The sequence below is a fragment of the Erythranthe guttata genome, chromosome 4, assembly GCF_056151865.1.
Source record: "Erythranthe guttata isolate IM_541 chromosome 4, IM_541, whole genome shotgun sequence".
In the NCBI taxonomy this organism is placed as follows: domain Eukaryota; kingdom Viridiplantae; phylum Streptophyta; class Magnoliopsida; order Lamiales; family Phrymaceae; genus Erythranthe; species Erythranthe guttata.
This window is the reverse complement of record NC_142536.1, coordinates 18,962,760-18,976,446: the sequence shown is the minus strand read 5'-3', so window position 1 is coordinate 18,976,446 and position 13,687 is coordinate 18,962,760. Positions and strand designations below refer to the sequence as shown.

At 38.4% G+C, this 13,687-nt stretch overlaps 3 protein-coding genes and 1 pseudogene across 3 annotated transcripts; 1 reads left to right on the top strand and 3 right to left on the bottom strand.

Moving 5' to 3' along the window:
- Positions 1-532: 532 nt before the first annotated feature.
- On the bottom strand, positions 533-2,714 carry LOC105976214 (high-affinity nitrate transporter 2.1). Its single transcript, XM_088817233.1, has 3 exons — positions 1,788-2,714; positions 1,584-1,699; positions 533-1,433 (listed from the first exon to the last, which is right to left on the bottom strand). The coding sequence occupies exons 1-3, from the start codon at positions 2,586-2,588 to the stop codon at positions 788-790; spliced, it is 1,563 nt and encodes a 520-aa protein (XP_088673359.1). The 5' UTR covers positions 2,589-2,714; the 3' UTR covers positions 533-787.
- Positions 2,715-5,590: 2,876 nt separating this feature from the next.
- LOC105976215 (high affinity nitrate transporter 2.4) lies at positions 5,591-8,506 on the bottom strand. Its single transcript, XM_088817232.1, has 4 exons — positions 8,152-8,506; positions 6,743-7,581; positions 6,550-6,665; positions 5,591-6,413 (listed from the first exon to the last, which is right to left on the bottom strand). Exons 2-4 carry the CDS (start codon positions 7,544-7,546, stop codon positions 5,771-5,773), a joined length of 1,563 nt encoding a protein of 520 aa, XP_088673358.1. The 5' UTR covers positions 7,547-7,581; positions 8,152-8,506; the 3' UTR covers positions 5,591-5,770.
- Positions 8,507-9,528: 1,022 nt separating this feature from the next.
- Positions 9,529-11,579, bottom strand: LOC148771342 (high-affinity nitrate transporter 2.1-like). The gene is made up of 3 exons (XM_088817230.1): positions 10,707-11,579; positions 10,490-10,605; positions 9,529-10,382 (listed from the first exon to the last, which is right to left on the bottom strand). Exons 1-3 carry the CDS (start codon positions 11,505-11,507, stop codon positions 9,737-9,739), a joined length of 1,563 nt encoding a protein of 520 aa, XP_088673356.1. The 5' UTR covers positions 11,508-11,579; the 3' UTR covers positions 9,529-9,736.
- Positions 11,580-12,908: 1,329 nt separating this feature from the next.
- LOC148771341 (putative carboxylesterase 9 pseudogene) lies at positions 12,909-13,292 on the top strand (annotated as a pseudogene).
- Positions 13,293-13,687: the final 395 nt, after the last annotated feature.

The following is a 13,687-nucleotide window of genomic DNA, read 5'->3' as shown; positions in this document are numbered from 1 at the left end:
TTAATCAATGGCTTTCAAAAACTATTGGGACACTAGTTATGGGCTAAGAATCTAATTTAAGCCCACAATTTCTAGTTTTAAAAAGTGTTAAATGTTTTGGGCTAAGAAACTATTGTGAATTCGTATATGAGTCCAGTACTGTTCAGAAGATTTTTAATCAATAAAAAATGTCCAGGTATATTTTTATTGAAAAAAATAAAAAAATTATTGTCCTTGTTGCTAATAAATTTAACCTGAAGACTATTTAGCAATATAATAATAAATGGAGGGTTTTAGTGTCACAGGCCCGGCCCATTCCATATACAAACTAGGAAGCTGCTTTGGACCCCACTATATGAATGGGGCTCAACCTATAGATAAGGGACAATTGTAGGGCCGGGCCCTACGATTTACTCAGTTGTTTAGAAAGTGACTAATAAATAATTGAATTGAGGAGAATAATTTGGAGTCAAGAATTTCAGTATATAGTAAGTATATTTCAAACTCCATACAATCAGAAACAAAAAAATCAAAATAATTTCATGTATGTATATTTCACCAACAAGAAATGTATATATATATAACAATTATTGACTTATTACAAGAGTGCAAATCGGATCAAGTAATACAGAAACACCGAAATTAACTCGGATAACAAAAAAAAAGAAAAGAAAAAAAAACGTATAGAACCGACCACGTGTCACATCATGTTCTTGAAATAAAAGAAAAAAGGAAAAAAAACACAACCGAGTCAAACTTTCAAACCTCCAACAAATAAAAAAATTATAAAAAAAAAGAAAAAAAGAAATCAAGCATGCGGCGGCGTGGCCTCGGAACCCACGCGGTTGCCGCCGCGTTCGGATCGGCTGTTCTCGGCGAACTTGATATTGCCGAGGTGCATGTTCTTCTCCCTCTCACCCTCTGTATACTCTTTGATATAGTAATGTTCTTCAACGACCCCCTTTGACGGCGGGAAGAACATGCTCCCCCACTGCGGGAAGTGGATCGCCGCCACCGGAAGTGTGCACGCCACTATCATTATCCCCATGTAGCTCAGCCCTGTTCCTGTGCTGTGTTTAGCATTTGTGAAGAACAACAGCTGAGTCAACCCGGATCCGAAGTTCCCTCCTGCGCCGGTCAAACCTGATATAATCCCCAAAGACCGCCGGGAAATAAAAGGGACGACACCGAAAGTAGCACCACATGCAGCCTGAGCTCCGATGGAGAAGATGATCATATGTGCTATGGCAACCGGAAGAGAAGTAGCTCTTCCGAGAAGAATGCAAAAAACACCACCCATTGTTTGAAGAGTCCATAGAGTCCAAAGTCTGCCCCTCATTCCGAAATGTCGAGCCATATAATCCGATGCGAATCCTCCGAACGGACGCGCCAATAGATTCGCCATTCCGAATGTTGCTGCTATCACTCCAGCTGTGTGAAGCTTTAGGTCAAATCTGTTCAATTATATATATTGTCATAATATTAGATTAGCCAAAATAAAATTATTGCATTTTCACTAAGGAAAGAAAATTAAGGGTTAGTAAGATTAACTAAATTTTGTGCGTTGGGTGCACAAATACTTTAATTATACGAAAACAATTTACCTATCGTAAAAGTATTCGGCGATGACATTATCGGTTGAGAGTTCAACGCCCATGGAGTAACCATATAAGAGTACAAAAATCCATGTCCTATAGTTCGTCACAGCATACCATAGCACCTGAATTTATTATACCAATTAATTATATATGAATTTACAAAAAATTGAATTATATTAATTAAATTATAAAATGTGTGTAGAATTATACCTTGCCGAATTGATCTTTGGCAACTTCTCCCTTCTTTTGGAGGGTACTCAGATTTCCATCAGGCAAATCTTGGCCAAGTGTTAATACCAAAAGACCCATGATGATGTGGAGCCACCCTGGTATGAAGAACGCTATTCTCCATGCTGTGAACGGGGTCGCTCCGGCGCTCTTGATTATCTCGAAAAGCAGCGGCATCAGAAGCTGGGTGGCGCCGCCTCCCATGTTCCCCCATCCGGCGGCGGTTCCGTTGACAAGACCGATGATCTGACTGTTGAACATGGTGCTCATCCAGTACTGGCAAGACACAAAAGTTGCAAGAGAGAACCCTATCATGAAACGGACTGCCACGTAGCCGCCGGCGGAAGATACGAAGGACATGCAAAACACCGTCGGAGCAGTCATCATGACCAGGAAAGCGCAGCCGTACCTTGGTCCCAGAAGATCGCAGACGGCACCCATCACCAGCCTGGAGAATATACTGCCGGAGACGGAGGCAACTCCGGCGTTTCCGATATCGCCCTTGGTCAGGTTGAGGTTGTCTCTGATGATCGGAACCAATGGGGCGGCGGCGAAGGTGGAGACGAAGCAGGTGAAGAAGGAGATCCATGACAGGTGGAAAGTCCTCATGTGTGGATTAGCGAAGGAGAAGAGCTTGAATTTCTTGGCCTTGTGCTCTGAATCCACCGGCAAATCGAAATGCGCCGTCGTGTCTGTCGGCACCATCGGAGAAGCAACTGCAAACGCTAGCACAGGCTCTCTTCCGGTGACTCCATGCATGGAAGTTCCCGGAGATCCTTCCATTTCAGTTTTTTTTTTAATAATTATTTTTAGTAATAAGATAAATATCCTTCTAAAATGAAGGATTTGTTGATGTTGGAGAAGAGGGGATAACGAACCGTTTATATAGTATTAGGCGTTGACAAGTTTAGCTGGCTTTTAATGAGCAATTGGGGGTTTAACTATGGTTTAATTAATCATAAGTATGATTAATTAGTTTAATTACTACTACTAATAAGAAGGAATCCATTTTTCCGCATCTTGAGTGTTAGCCTTATCGTATATCCCAAAGGATACATCTCTACTACTATTTAATATTTATTCAAAGGTCCCATGGAATATGTTTCCCTATTTAACTAATATTCGGAATTAAGAGTTCTTTTTAATTAGAGATTAAATTCTGAGCGGATCGGCCGATATTTAATATAAATTGGATTCCACTAATTTTTTGACCATAACTCTTAATAAATCACGATAATTATAACTATGGTTAGAAGGGTTATGGGTTCTGCTGGTCTTTACATAAATAGCAAAAAATATGTTCCGGTAAGATATGAAACTCGGTCGAGTTAATTAACACAATTTGTAAACCGATAAAATTAAAGATCAACTTGCTTAGTATGTTTGATTCAAAAAATTTTTTGGAGCAAAACTAATGCATAATTCTTCAATGATCAATAAGTATTAATTCGACTCAGGTTTTTATTTGTTTGCATTTCAAATTTGTATAAGTTAACATGAGTTACATAAGTCCAACGTGTTTAATAAACATGCATGCAAATGTAGTCAAGGTTAAAGATTTTCTTGAGTTTTAATTAGTTAATTAATTAGCAGATAATAATTACAAGCAGTCATATAAAATAACATAAATTCCATGAATAATGAGCCAATTAGTTAAACTACCTTTTTTTTTGATTTAAATTAGCTTTACAAGATGGTGAAGAGTTTTTTGGAGCTAGTCGATCTTGTTTCATTTCCAGTTGCAATTATTTATTTAACTGGTGATTATTAAACAAATGATCAGTTTGATTGATAACTGAAGTAAAAATCTGTGTGTAATAATATTAATTTTCTATTTTAATTTTACCAAAAGAATCAGTTATTAATTGAATTTTGAGCAACATTAAAGGAATTTCTTTTTATAAATGATCCACATAATAATAATAATAATAATAATAATAATAATAATAATAATAATAATAATAATAATAATAATAATAATAATAATAATAATAATAATTATTATTCTTAAGCTGGTTCAGGGTTTCTTGCCAGTGAGAATGTCAGATAATAAAAAATAATATATATCAAATTGTTCAACTTAGCTTTTCAGAATCCTTAAGAGTCTATATCATCATGTTAGTTGGTTTCAATTTTGAATTATAGATTGTGTGCATATGAAGACGATGAATTAAACCTATATTACTAATTAATTTACTACTAATTATTCTGAAAAGGCTGTTTGACTACTTCACAAGTTAGCTAGGTTGTCAAGATGTAATAATCAACTACTGTCTCAAAAAATTCTATAATAAATTGAGAATTTGAGAACATAATTTAGATTTTAATTAATTAATTCTAAGATTCTATCTTATTTTGATAATTATTTTTCATAACTTTCAAAAGTCTGGTAAAGTATCTCATGAAGAAACCATATTTTAAGATTTAATGAATTTATAATTGTGAAATTTTTCTTCCATTTTAGAAGTCCTTGCCATGATCACTTAATTAATTGGATGAATATATATATATATATATATATATATATATATATATATATATATATATATATATATATATATATATTTGAGCTACTCACAGCTAATTATGATCCATTATTAGCTAATTCTTTCTAAGTATATATCTCTCTGATAAAAATACATGATCTTGCCTACAAATATGGAGACTAATTTAAAATAAATGAGCTATTATTTAGCTAAATGTCCTTTTAGTACATAATATAAAGCTTTGACTCTCTCTCTCTCTCTCTCTCTCTCTCTCTCTCTCTCTCTCTCTCTCTCTCTCTCTCTCTCTCTCTCTCTAAATTATGTTTAATGTAATATTATCATTACTAATAGTTTAAAGTTCTACAATTTTACCTCATTCAACTTTTGAAGATTAATCTTGAGCTCGAGTTCAAGTTTGTCTAACTTCCTATTATCGAACAAAAATTTACGTTCAAGTTTAGTTTATCGTATATGTTAATGAATCAAGCTCAATCGAGCCTTTAACAATAGAATCAAGTGCCGAGTAACATCATTGTATTGGTCTATTAACTTTTAACCAAACACGAGATATATAAAATATACGAGACTAACAATGTAATGTATGAAGAATTCGACCGTACCGTTGGTGATTCAAACTAACTGGTTTAATTGACACAAACTATGTTACTCCAACCGATATACCACCCCTTGTGAAGCACCAAACACCATACCTAATTAATTATTATACAGTATGTTAAAGTTGACATTGTCCTAAAAATTCCTCTCATATATTTATTAATATATTTTATTTAAGGGAGACTTTTAGGCAACTTTTTCCAGGTGCAAAAAAATAATTATATTCGAAGATTAGTATAAATGTGTGTGTGTTGTGAGCATCCTCGTACGCACGATTAGTGACTAGTACTAAAGATAAACTAAGTTATTTGTGATCCATTGCTTTGTTGAATCTATTTGATTATAATTATAATGAAAGATAAACACAAACTTATATTCTTGTTACCATAAAATTATAATATCTGTTCAAGTTTGATTTTTTTGGTAAAATAAATAATTACAAAAGAAAAGATTTGTGAATACTGAATATTAAGCACTTTCGAAAAGTTCCAATTTTTTAGTCACTTAAAATATAAAATGTATAATAATATTGATATAAGTGTAATTTTCGAAAAAACATGGATTTTTTAGAATTATTTTTAAAATTGAAATTGAAATCTCATACATATTTCAATTCAGATCAAAATAAAACACTAGGAAATGGATTTTCGAATTTTGGGATGAAAATTATTGTTGCAAAAAAAAAAAGAAAAAGAAACGAAAATTGCACCGAAATCAGAAGAAATAGAAAATTCTATTCCAATTTCCAGCCTACGCATACAATTTTTTTCAAATGATTCACACATATATTTATACATTTATACTTAATTACGGATGGCCAAACGAATCAAACTTTCAAAACTCCAACAAAAAAACAATTAGAAATCAAGCGTGCGGCGGCTTCACGGCGGAACCCTCACGGTTGCCGCGTTCAGACCGGCAGTTCTCGGCAAACTTCATATTGCCGGCGTGCATGTTCTTCTCTCTCTCCTCCTTACTATACTCTTTGATATAGTAATGTTCTTCAACGAGGCCCTTGGAAGCCGGAAGGAACATGCTCCCCCACTGCGGGAAGTGGATAAAAGCCACCGGAATAGTGCACACCACTGTCAATATCCCCATATAGATCAACCCGGTTCCGGTGCTGTGTTCAGAGTTTGTGAAGAACAATAACTGCGTTAAGCCGGAGCCGATGTTTCCTCCGGCGCCAGTCAAACCCGAGATAATTCCCAAAGACCGCCGGGAAACAAAAGGGACGACCCCGAAAGTAGCTCCACAGGCGGCCTGAGCTCCGATGGAGAAGATGATCATGAAAGTGATGGCGAGGGAAAGAGACGCAGCATTTCCGAGGAGAATGCAGAAAACTCCTCCCATTGTTTGGAGGATCCATAGATTCCACAATCTTCCCCTCATTCCGAAATGTTGAGCCATGTAATCCGAAGCGAATCCTCCGAACGAGCGGGACACGAGATTCACCATGCCGAAGGATGCCGCTATCACTCCCGCGGTGTGAAGCTGTAGATCAAACCTGTCGAGTTATATTGTCACAATCGGATTAATTAGCGAAAATAAGAATAAATTGATTTTGTGTATCGACTCGGAAAATATATACGAAATAGGTTTCGATTCAACATATCAAACAAGAGTAATAATAAATTTACTACCTATCGTAAAAGTATTCAGCAATCACGTTATCAGTTGTCAGTTCAACTCCCATGGAGTAGCCGTATAGGAGGACGAAAATCCATGTTCTGTAATTTGTCACAGCATTCCATACCACCTGAATGTACCGACGGAACATAAAATTAATCACCTCACTATATATATATATTTGGATAAAAAGAAATTATAGCATACCCTGCCGAATTTATCTGTTGCAACATCTCCCTTCTTTTGAAGGTCACCGAGGTTTCCGTCAGGTAAATCTTGGCCGAGTGTTAAGACCAAAATACCCATGATGACGTGGAGCCAACCTGGTACGAAGAAGGCGATCCTCCAGGCGGTGAACGCTGTGTATCCGGCACTTTTGATGATTGCGAACAGAACCGGCATCAGCAGTTGGGTGGCGCCGCCGCCCATGTTCCCCCAACCGGCGGCGGTTCCGTTGACGAGCCCAATAATCTGACCGTTGAACATGGTGCTCATCCAGTACTGGCAAGACACGAACGTCGCCAGGGAGAACCCGATCATGAAACGGACCACCACGTAGCCGCCGGCGGAGGAGACAAAGGACATGCAGAAGACCGGCGGCGCCGTCATCATAATGAGAACCGCGCAGCCGTACCGCGGGCCGAGGAGATCGCAGACGGCACCCATCACCAGCCTGGAGACTATGCTGCCGGAGACGGAAGCCACACCGGCGTTTCCGATGTCCGACTTGGTGAGGTTGAGGTTGTCACGGATGATCGGAACCAGCGGGGCGGCGGCGAACATGGAGACGAAGCAGGTGAAGAAGGAGATCCAAGAGAGGTGGAACGTCCTCATGTGCGGATTGGCGAATGAGAAGAGCTTGAATTTCTTGGCCTTGTGCTCCGAGTCCACTGGCAAGTCGAACTTCACCACCTTGTTGTTCGATCTCATCGGAGAAGCCACTGAAAACGCCAGCATTGGTTCTCTTCCGGTGACTCCATGCCCCGGAGAACCTCCAAATTCACTCGACATTTTTTCTTAAACGAAGGATATGTGTTGATTGATATCTGGAGATGAGGGGATAATCGGGCGGTTTATATAGTATTAATTAGGCCTTGACATTTTCTATTAGCTTTTAATTAATTAATAGGTTATTAGTTGAGCACTTATCTATGGCTAAACTAATCATAATAATTAAGCAAAAGATTAATTAGTTTAATGACAAAGAATGCAAAATTCTGCATCTCACTGTTGCCCTTGCCCTTATAGTATATCCCAAAGGATGCATATAACATTCAACACCCTGGGAATATTCTAAACATATTGAAAAGAATCTTGAATTTCTTGTAAAGAAACCATATTGAAAGATTCCATGGATATATACATTGGTTAGTCCTTGCCACGATCACATAACTTAATTAGCTGGATGAAGATTCTACGGTACACGCACTTATCTACATGCATGTATGTATGTATGCATCATGACATTATTTGTTACCCCACACAAATTAAATAATTTTTTTCTCTTATTTAGGAGTTATAGATTTATAAATTAATTTAGTAAAATAGAAGAAGAACTGCCTGCAGAAATTGAGAATGATTTATAGATAGCGAATAATTGGTTGCAATGAGCTTACCCTGCCTTCATCCTCCGTGAGCTGGGCGGAGGTTGCATCGGGAGCTTCAAAGCTTCTCCGGCGGCGGCGACCACTAGCGACGATTCGAGTTACCGAGACTCCTGCTCCTCCTCCGCTCACCGTCGATCCGGATTTTGCGGAGCGGGCGGTGATTTTTTCCACATACGCCAGCGTTTGAGATGAACGCTGGCTGCAGATCCGCCAACCCGTCGGCCGGAAACGCGAATTAGCACCGAGTTTCGAGTAGCGCCAGTCTGAAATTAAGGCAACTCCAACGACGATTCCTCCGTTCCCCACCAAATTCCAAGTGGCCAGCCGGCATCAATCTCATGTGTAATGGTTTTTGGGGAAATTGCAATCAAGTCCCCTAATTAAAGTTTCATAAATTTAGCCTATAATTTTATTTTTTTTGATTTAAATTGGCTTCTATTTTATGTTATTCTAATTTTGTTTTATTTTATTAAAGTGTATATTTGTCATTTTACTTTCAATCAATGACTAAAATCACAATGGATCGTGTGTATTATTTAGATTTTAGAAAGAACTAACAATTTTTTATATTGCTAGTTTGTTTATTCAGATGATTTTTCACAATTTTGAAATTACACGTGAATACTTTTTGCAGTTACCTCAAATTATATATGAACAACAACAAATAAAACATGGGACTGACAACACAAACTTCAAAATTGGATCAACAACTTAGACGATTAGTAATAAATAAATAGAGTTAGCAAAGAAGCTTTAATTAGACTCTAACATGCATATAAATAGTAGTTAAATGTGATAAAGTCCGAAACTATCTGATGTGGCCCATTTTGACAAAGCTTCGACTGGGCCTAAGCAAGCGAACCGGAGAGGTAAAATGTAAGTTGGGCTGAAGGAGTTTATATGTATTGGAGGCCCAAATGGGCCCTTAAAATGGGCTTTGTATATCATAATCAAAATGGGCCGAAGAGAATGTTAGCCTCGGTTAGGGAGCTGGCGTAATCGGCCCAACTTTACTATATTATGTCCATTGTCTTAACGTCACCGGCCTTTCATTTGACGCGCGTTGAGCTTTTGACGACCTAATGAGTAGGGTTTAGAAGGAGATCTTGAATGTGCGAATGTTGAGCACCATCACTGCCGTATGTGTAAATATTAATATTAAATGATGCATTTTACTAAAAGCTTAAGTTTTTGGTTGAGATGGTCATTCAACACTAACTTCTCATCAACACTTTCTCCGATACGATCGATGTATTCTGCATGTGCTTTACTCGATCATCAATAAATTTTGCAGCAACTCAAATTTTATAGAGTTAGATATGTAGTCATCTGAATTGGTGTTTTAATTGAACATGAATTAGCTAGATTGAATTTAGGGTGAGAGAGTTATGTATGAATAAATGATCATTGTCATGAATGAGTTACATTCCAAGTCTTTGGAAAACTCCAAACATCAAAGTTGTCGACATTGACCACAAAAACAGACGTAGAGAAACCATGTGTCATAACAGAATGACATCACGTTCTTAAAAAAAAAAAAAAACAATCAAATGCAAACATTCAAACTCAAACATACAATAAATTAAAACAATATTCAAGCATGTGGTGGTGTGGCCTCCGAAACCACACGGTTGCCACCGCGTTCAGATCGGCTGTTCTCGGCGAACTTGATATTGCCGAGGTGCATATTCTTCTCCCTCTCCTCCTCAGTGTACTCTTTGATATAGTAATGTTCTTCAACCACCCCCTTTGAAGGCGGGAAGAACATGCTCCCCCACTGCGGGAAGTGGATCGCCGCCACCGGAAGTGTGCACGCCACTATCATTATCCCCATATAACTCAGCCCTGTTCCTGTGCTGTGTTTCGCGTTTGTGAAGAACAGCAACTGAGTCAACCCGGATCCGAAGTTTCCTCCTGCGCCGGTCAAACCTGATATAATTCCCAAAGACCGCCGAGAAATAAAAGGGACGACACCGAAAGTAGCACCACAAGCAGCCTGAGCTCCGATGGAGAAGATGATCATGTGTGCTATGGCAACCGGAAGAGAAGTAGCTCTGCCGAGAAGAATGCAAAAAACACCACCCATTGTTTGTAAGGTCCAAAGAGTCCAAAGTCTTCCCCTCATTCCGAAATGTCGAGCCATATAATCCGATGCAAATCCTCCGAACGGACGGGCCAACAGATTCGCCATTCCGAACGTTGCCGCTATCACTCCGGCTGTGTGTAGCTTTAGGTCAAATCTGTTCAATTATATATATTGTCACAATATCAGATTAGCCAAATTAACATTATTAATTGCATTTAATTCACTAAGCATGGATAATTAAGGGCTAATAAGATTATTTACCTATCGTAGAAGTATTCAGCGATCACATTATCGGTCGACAATTCAACGCCCATGGAGTAACCGTAGAGGAGCACAAAAATCCATGTCCTGTAGTTTGTCACAGCATACCATAACACCTGAATATACCGAACAAACATATATAATAATAATTAGCCCATTAAATTACATACAATTTTAGAAATAATAATAAAAAAAATATATAATCAATGATCAATACCTTGCCGAATTTATCTTTAGCAACCTCTCCCTTCTTTTGGAGGGTACTCAGATTTCCGTCGGGCAAATCTTGGCCAAGTGTTAAGACTAAAAGACCCATTATTATGTGTAGCCATCCTGGTATGAAGAAGGCGATTCTCCAGGCGGTGAACGGCGTCGCTCCGGCACTTTTTATAATCTCGAAAAGCAGCGGCATCAGTAGCTGGGTGGCGCCGCCTCCCATGTTACCCCATCCGGCGGCGGTTCCGTTGACAAGACCGATGATCTGACTGTTGAACATGGTGCTCATCCAGTACTGGCAAGACACAAAAGTTGCAAGAGAGAATCCAATCATGAAACGGACCGCCACGTAGCCGCCGGCGGAAGAGACAAATGACATGCAGAAGACCGTCGGAGCAGTCATCATGACCAGGAATGCACAGCCGTACCTGGGGCCCAGAAGATCGCAGACGGCGCCCATCACCAGCCTGGAGAAAATACTGCCGGAGACGGAGGCAACTCCGGCGTTTCCGATATCTCCCTTGGTGAGATTCAGATTGTCTCTGATGATCGGAACAAGTGGGGCGGCGGCGAAGGTGGAGACGAAGCAGGTGAAGAAGGAGATCCATGACAGGTGGAAAGTCCTCATGTGTGGATTAGCGAATGAGAAGAGCTTGAATTTCTTGGCCTTGTGCTCTGAATCCACCGGCAAATCGAAATGCGCCGTTTTGTCTGTCGGCACCATCGGAGAAGCAACTGAAAATGCAAGCACCGGCTCTCTTCCGGTGACTCCATGCATGGATGTTCCCGGAGATCCTTCCATTTCAGAATATTAATTTTTTTTTTTATATAAGTAATATATATCCTTCGTAAATGAAGGAAATGTTGATGATGTATAATTACGGGATAATGGGAAGGTTTATATAGTGTCAGGCGTTGACATTTTTGGTCGGTTTTTGAATGAACAAGTAGAGCTTTAACTATGGTTTAATTAATTAGCCATAAGCATGATTAATTAGTTTAATTACTACTACTAATAAGAAGGAATCCAATTTTCCGCATCTTGAATGTTAGCCTTATCGTATATCCCAAAGGATACATCTACTACTATTTAATATTTATTCAAAGGTCCCATGGAATGAATATATTTCCTAATTTAACTAATAATCTATTTTACAGGCAAGTCTTCAGAATTAAGACTTAAGAGTTCGCTTTAATTCGATTCTTTTAACATTTTTTTTCCCGTTCGCGTAAGTTATGAAACTCAGTCGGATTGTAAAACGATAAAATCAAATATCAAATTACATAAACTTGATCGTATGAATTCAGTTAATGGTAATTAGGCCAAAATTAATGCATAAATTCCTCAATAAGTATTGACCTTGACTCAACGTGTTTAACATGCATGCAGTGTAGTCAAGGTTAAAGATTTTCTTGATTTTTAATTAGTTAATTAATTAGCAGAATAATTACAAGCAGTCATATAAATAATAATAATAAATAAATTCCATAAATAATGGGGGCTCTTTGAGAAAACCCCCTCATTATTATTTTTAATTGAGGGAGGCCCAAAATATTTTAGTCCATTTGAGAAAAGTCCACACCCATTTTCAGCCATTATGCTTTCCAGCTTTGTCCCCATCCGCCACATCATCACTGGGTCACGCTCAGCAATTTTTTTTTTTTTTTTTTTTTTTCCGTTTTTTTTTCTTAATCGACTATGAAGCATAGTCGATTAAGCCTTAATCGACTATGCTTCATAGTCGATTAAGGAAATTATTTAATTATTTAATTTTTTTTTGTTTTTTTAATTTTTTTTTCTATATCAGGTGTATTAATCGACTATGATGAAGCATAGTCGATTAAGAATCTGCTACTAAACATAACAAATTACAACTGCGAAAAAATGCAAAATCAACTATATTTTAGAAAGAAAAAAATATATACAAACGTTATAAATGATTTATACAATTGAAACAATAAACAAGAAATCCAAAAAAAAATAAAAAAAACTGGAGTCGATCAACCCTAATCGAATACCAGAACATAGTCGATTAGCTTAATCGACTATGAACATGTACATAGTCGATTTAGGTTTAAGTTCCATATATATGGTTAAAGATTTAAGTTGACACAGCCCACTATAACTAATTAAAGCCTCATAAAAATCGTAATATAAAACGACGTCGGATTACTCTTCTTCCACGCCGGCGGCTGGATCCAGATGACCATCTCCGACGCCTTGAACCACGAGACCTGCAACCGCCTCTCCGTCGACGTCTCCGCCATCGTCGTCTCCGTCGAGTTCCGGATCGCGCCGAAGAGCCGCCTCCCATCGCAGTACGACGACGCGATGGACGCCGTCCTGTGGGTGAAGAGCCAGGCCGCCGACCGCGGCGACAAGTGGATCCGCGACCACGGCGACCTAGATCGGTGCTACCTGTACGGCGTGAGCTGCGGCGCCAACATCGTGTTCAACACCGCGCTCCGGATGATGGAGATGAAGCCGCCGCCGATGAGAGTCGCCGGAGTCGTCCTGAACCAGCCGTTCTTCGGAGGGAAGAAGCGGACGAAGAGCGAGCTTTCTCCTGTTGAGATTTCTCGCTAATTTGTGTGTGTGTGTGTGTTTTTATGTGTGCGAGAGAAAGAGGAGAGAGAGAGAAAGAGAGAGAAGAGATAAGAGTGAGAGGGTGGTTTGGGAATTATTAAATAATATTTGGGTAGAATATTAGGTAAGGGGGTTTTCTCTAATTATTTTTGGGAGGGGGGTTTTTCTTAACTCATTTACCTAGATGAGGGGGGTATTGCTAATTATCCCTAAATAATGAGCCAATTAGTTAAACTACCTTTTTGGTTATGATTTAATTTAGCTTTACAAGATGGTGAAGAGTCTTTTGGAGCTAGTCGATCTTGTTTCATTTCCAGTTGCAATTATTTAATTAACTGCGGCATATTATTAATTGTTACAAAATTTTATTCTTGCAACTTGTAACTCAATCCAGG

Bases quoted from the DNA above. Each gene is read 5' to 3' on its own strand.
- LOC105976214 (XM_088817233.1), bottom strand. From the start codon at position 2,588: ATGGAAGGATCTCCGGGAACTTCCATGCATGGAGTCACCGGAAGAGAG. The intron at 1,700-1,787 runs GTATAATTCTAC...TAATAAATTCAG, and splicing joins CCAAAGATCAATTCGGCAAG to GTGCTATGGTATGCTGTGAC. The intron at 1,434-1,583 runs GTAAATTGTTTT...ATAATTGAACAG, and splicing joins GCCGAATACTTTTACGATAG to ATTTGACCTAAAGCTTCACA.
- LOC105976215 (XM_088817232.1), bottom strand. From the start codon at position 7,546: ATGTCGAGTGAATTTGGAGGTTCTCCGGGGCATGGAGTCACCGGAAGA. The intron at 6,666-6,742 runs GTATGCTATAAT...CGGTACATTCAG, and splicing joins CAACAGATAAATTCGGCAGG to GTGGTATGGAATGCTGTGAC. The intron at 6,414-6,549 runs GTAGTAAATTTA...ATAACTCGACAG, and splicing joins GCTGAATACTTTTACGATAG to GTTTGATCTACAGCTTCACA.
- LOC148771342 (XM_088817230.1), bottom strand. From the start codon at position 11,507: ATGGAAGGATCTCCGGGAACATCCATGCATGGAGTCACCGGAAGAGAG. The intron at 10,606-10,706 runs GTATTGATCATT...CGGTATATTCAG, and splicing joins CTAAAGATAAATTCGGCAAG to GTGTTATGGTATGCTGTGAC. The intron at 10,383-10,489 runs GTAAATAATCTT...ATAATTGAACAG, and splicing joins GCTGAATACTTCTACGATAG to ATTTGACCTAAAGCTACACA.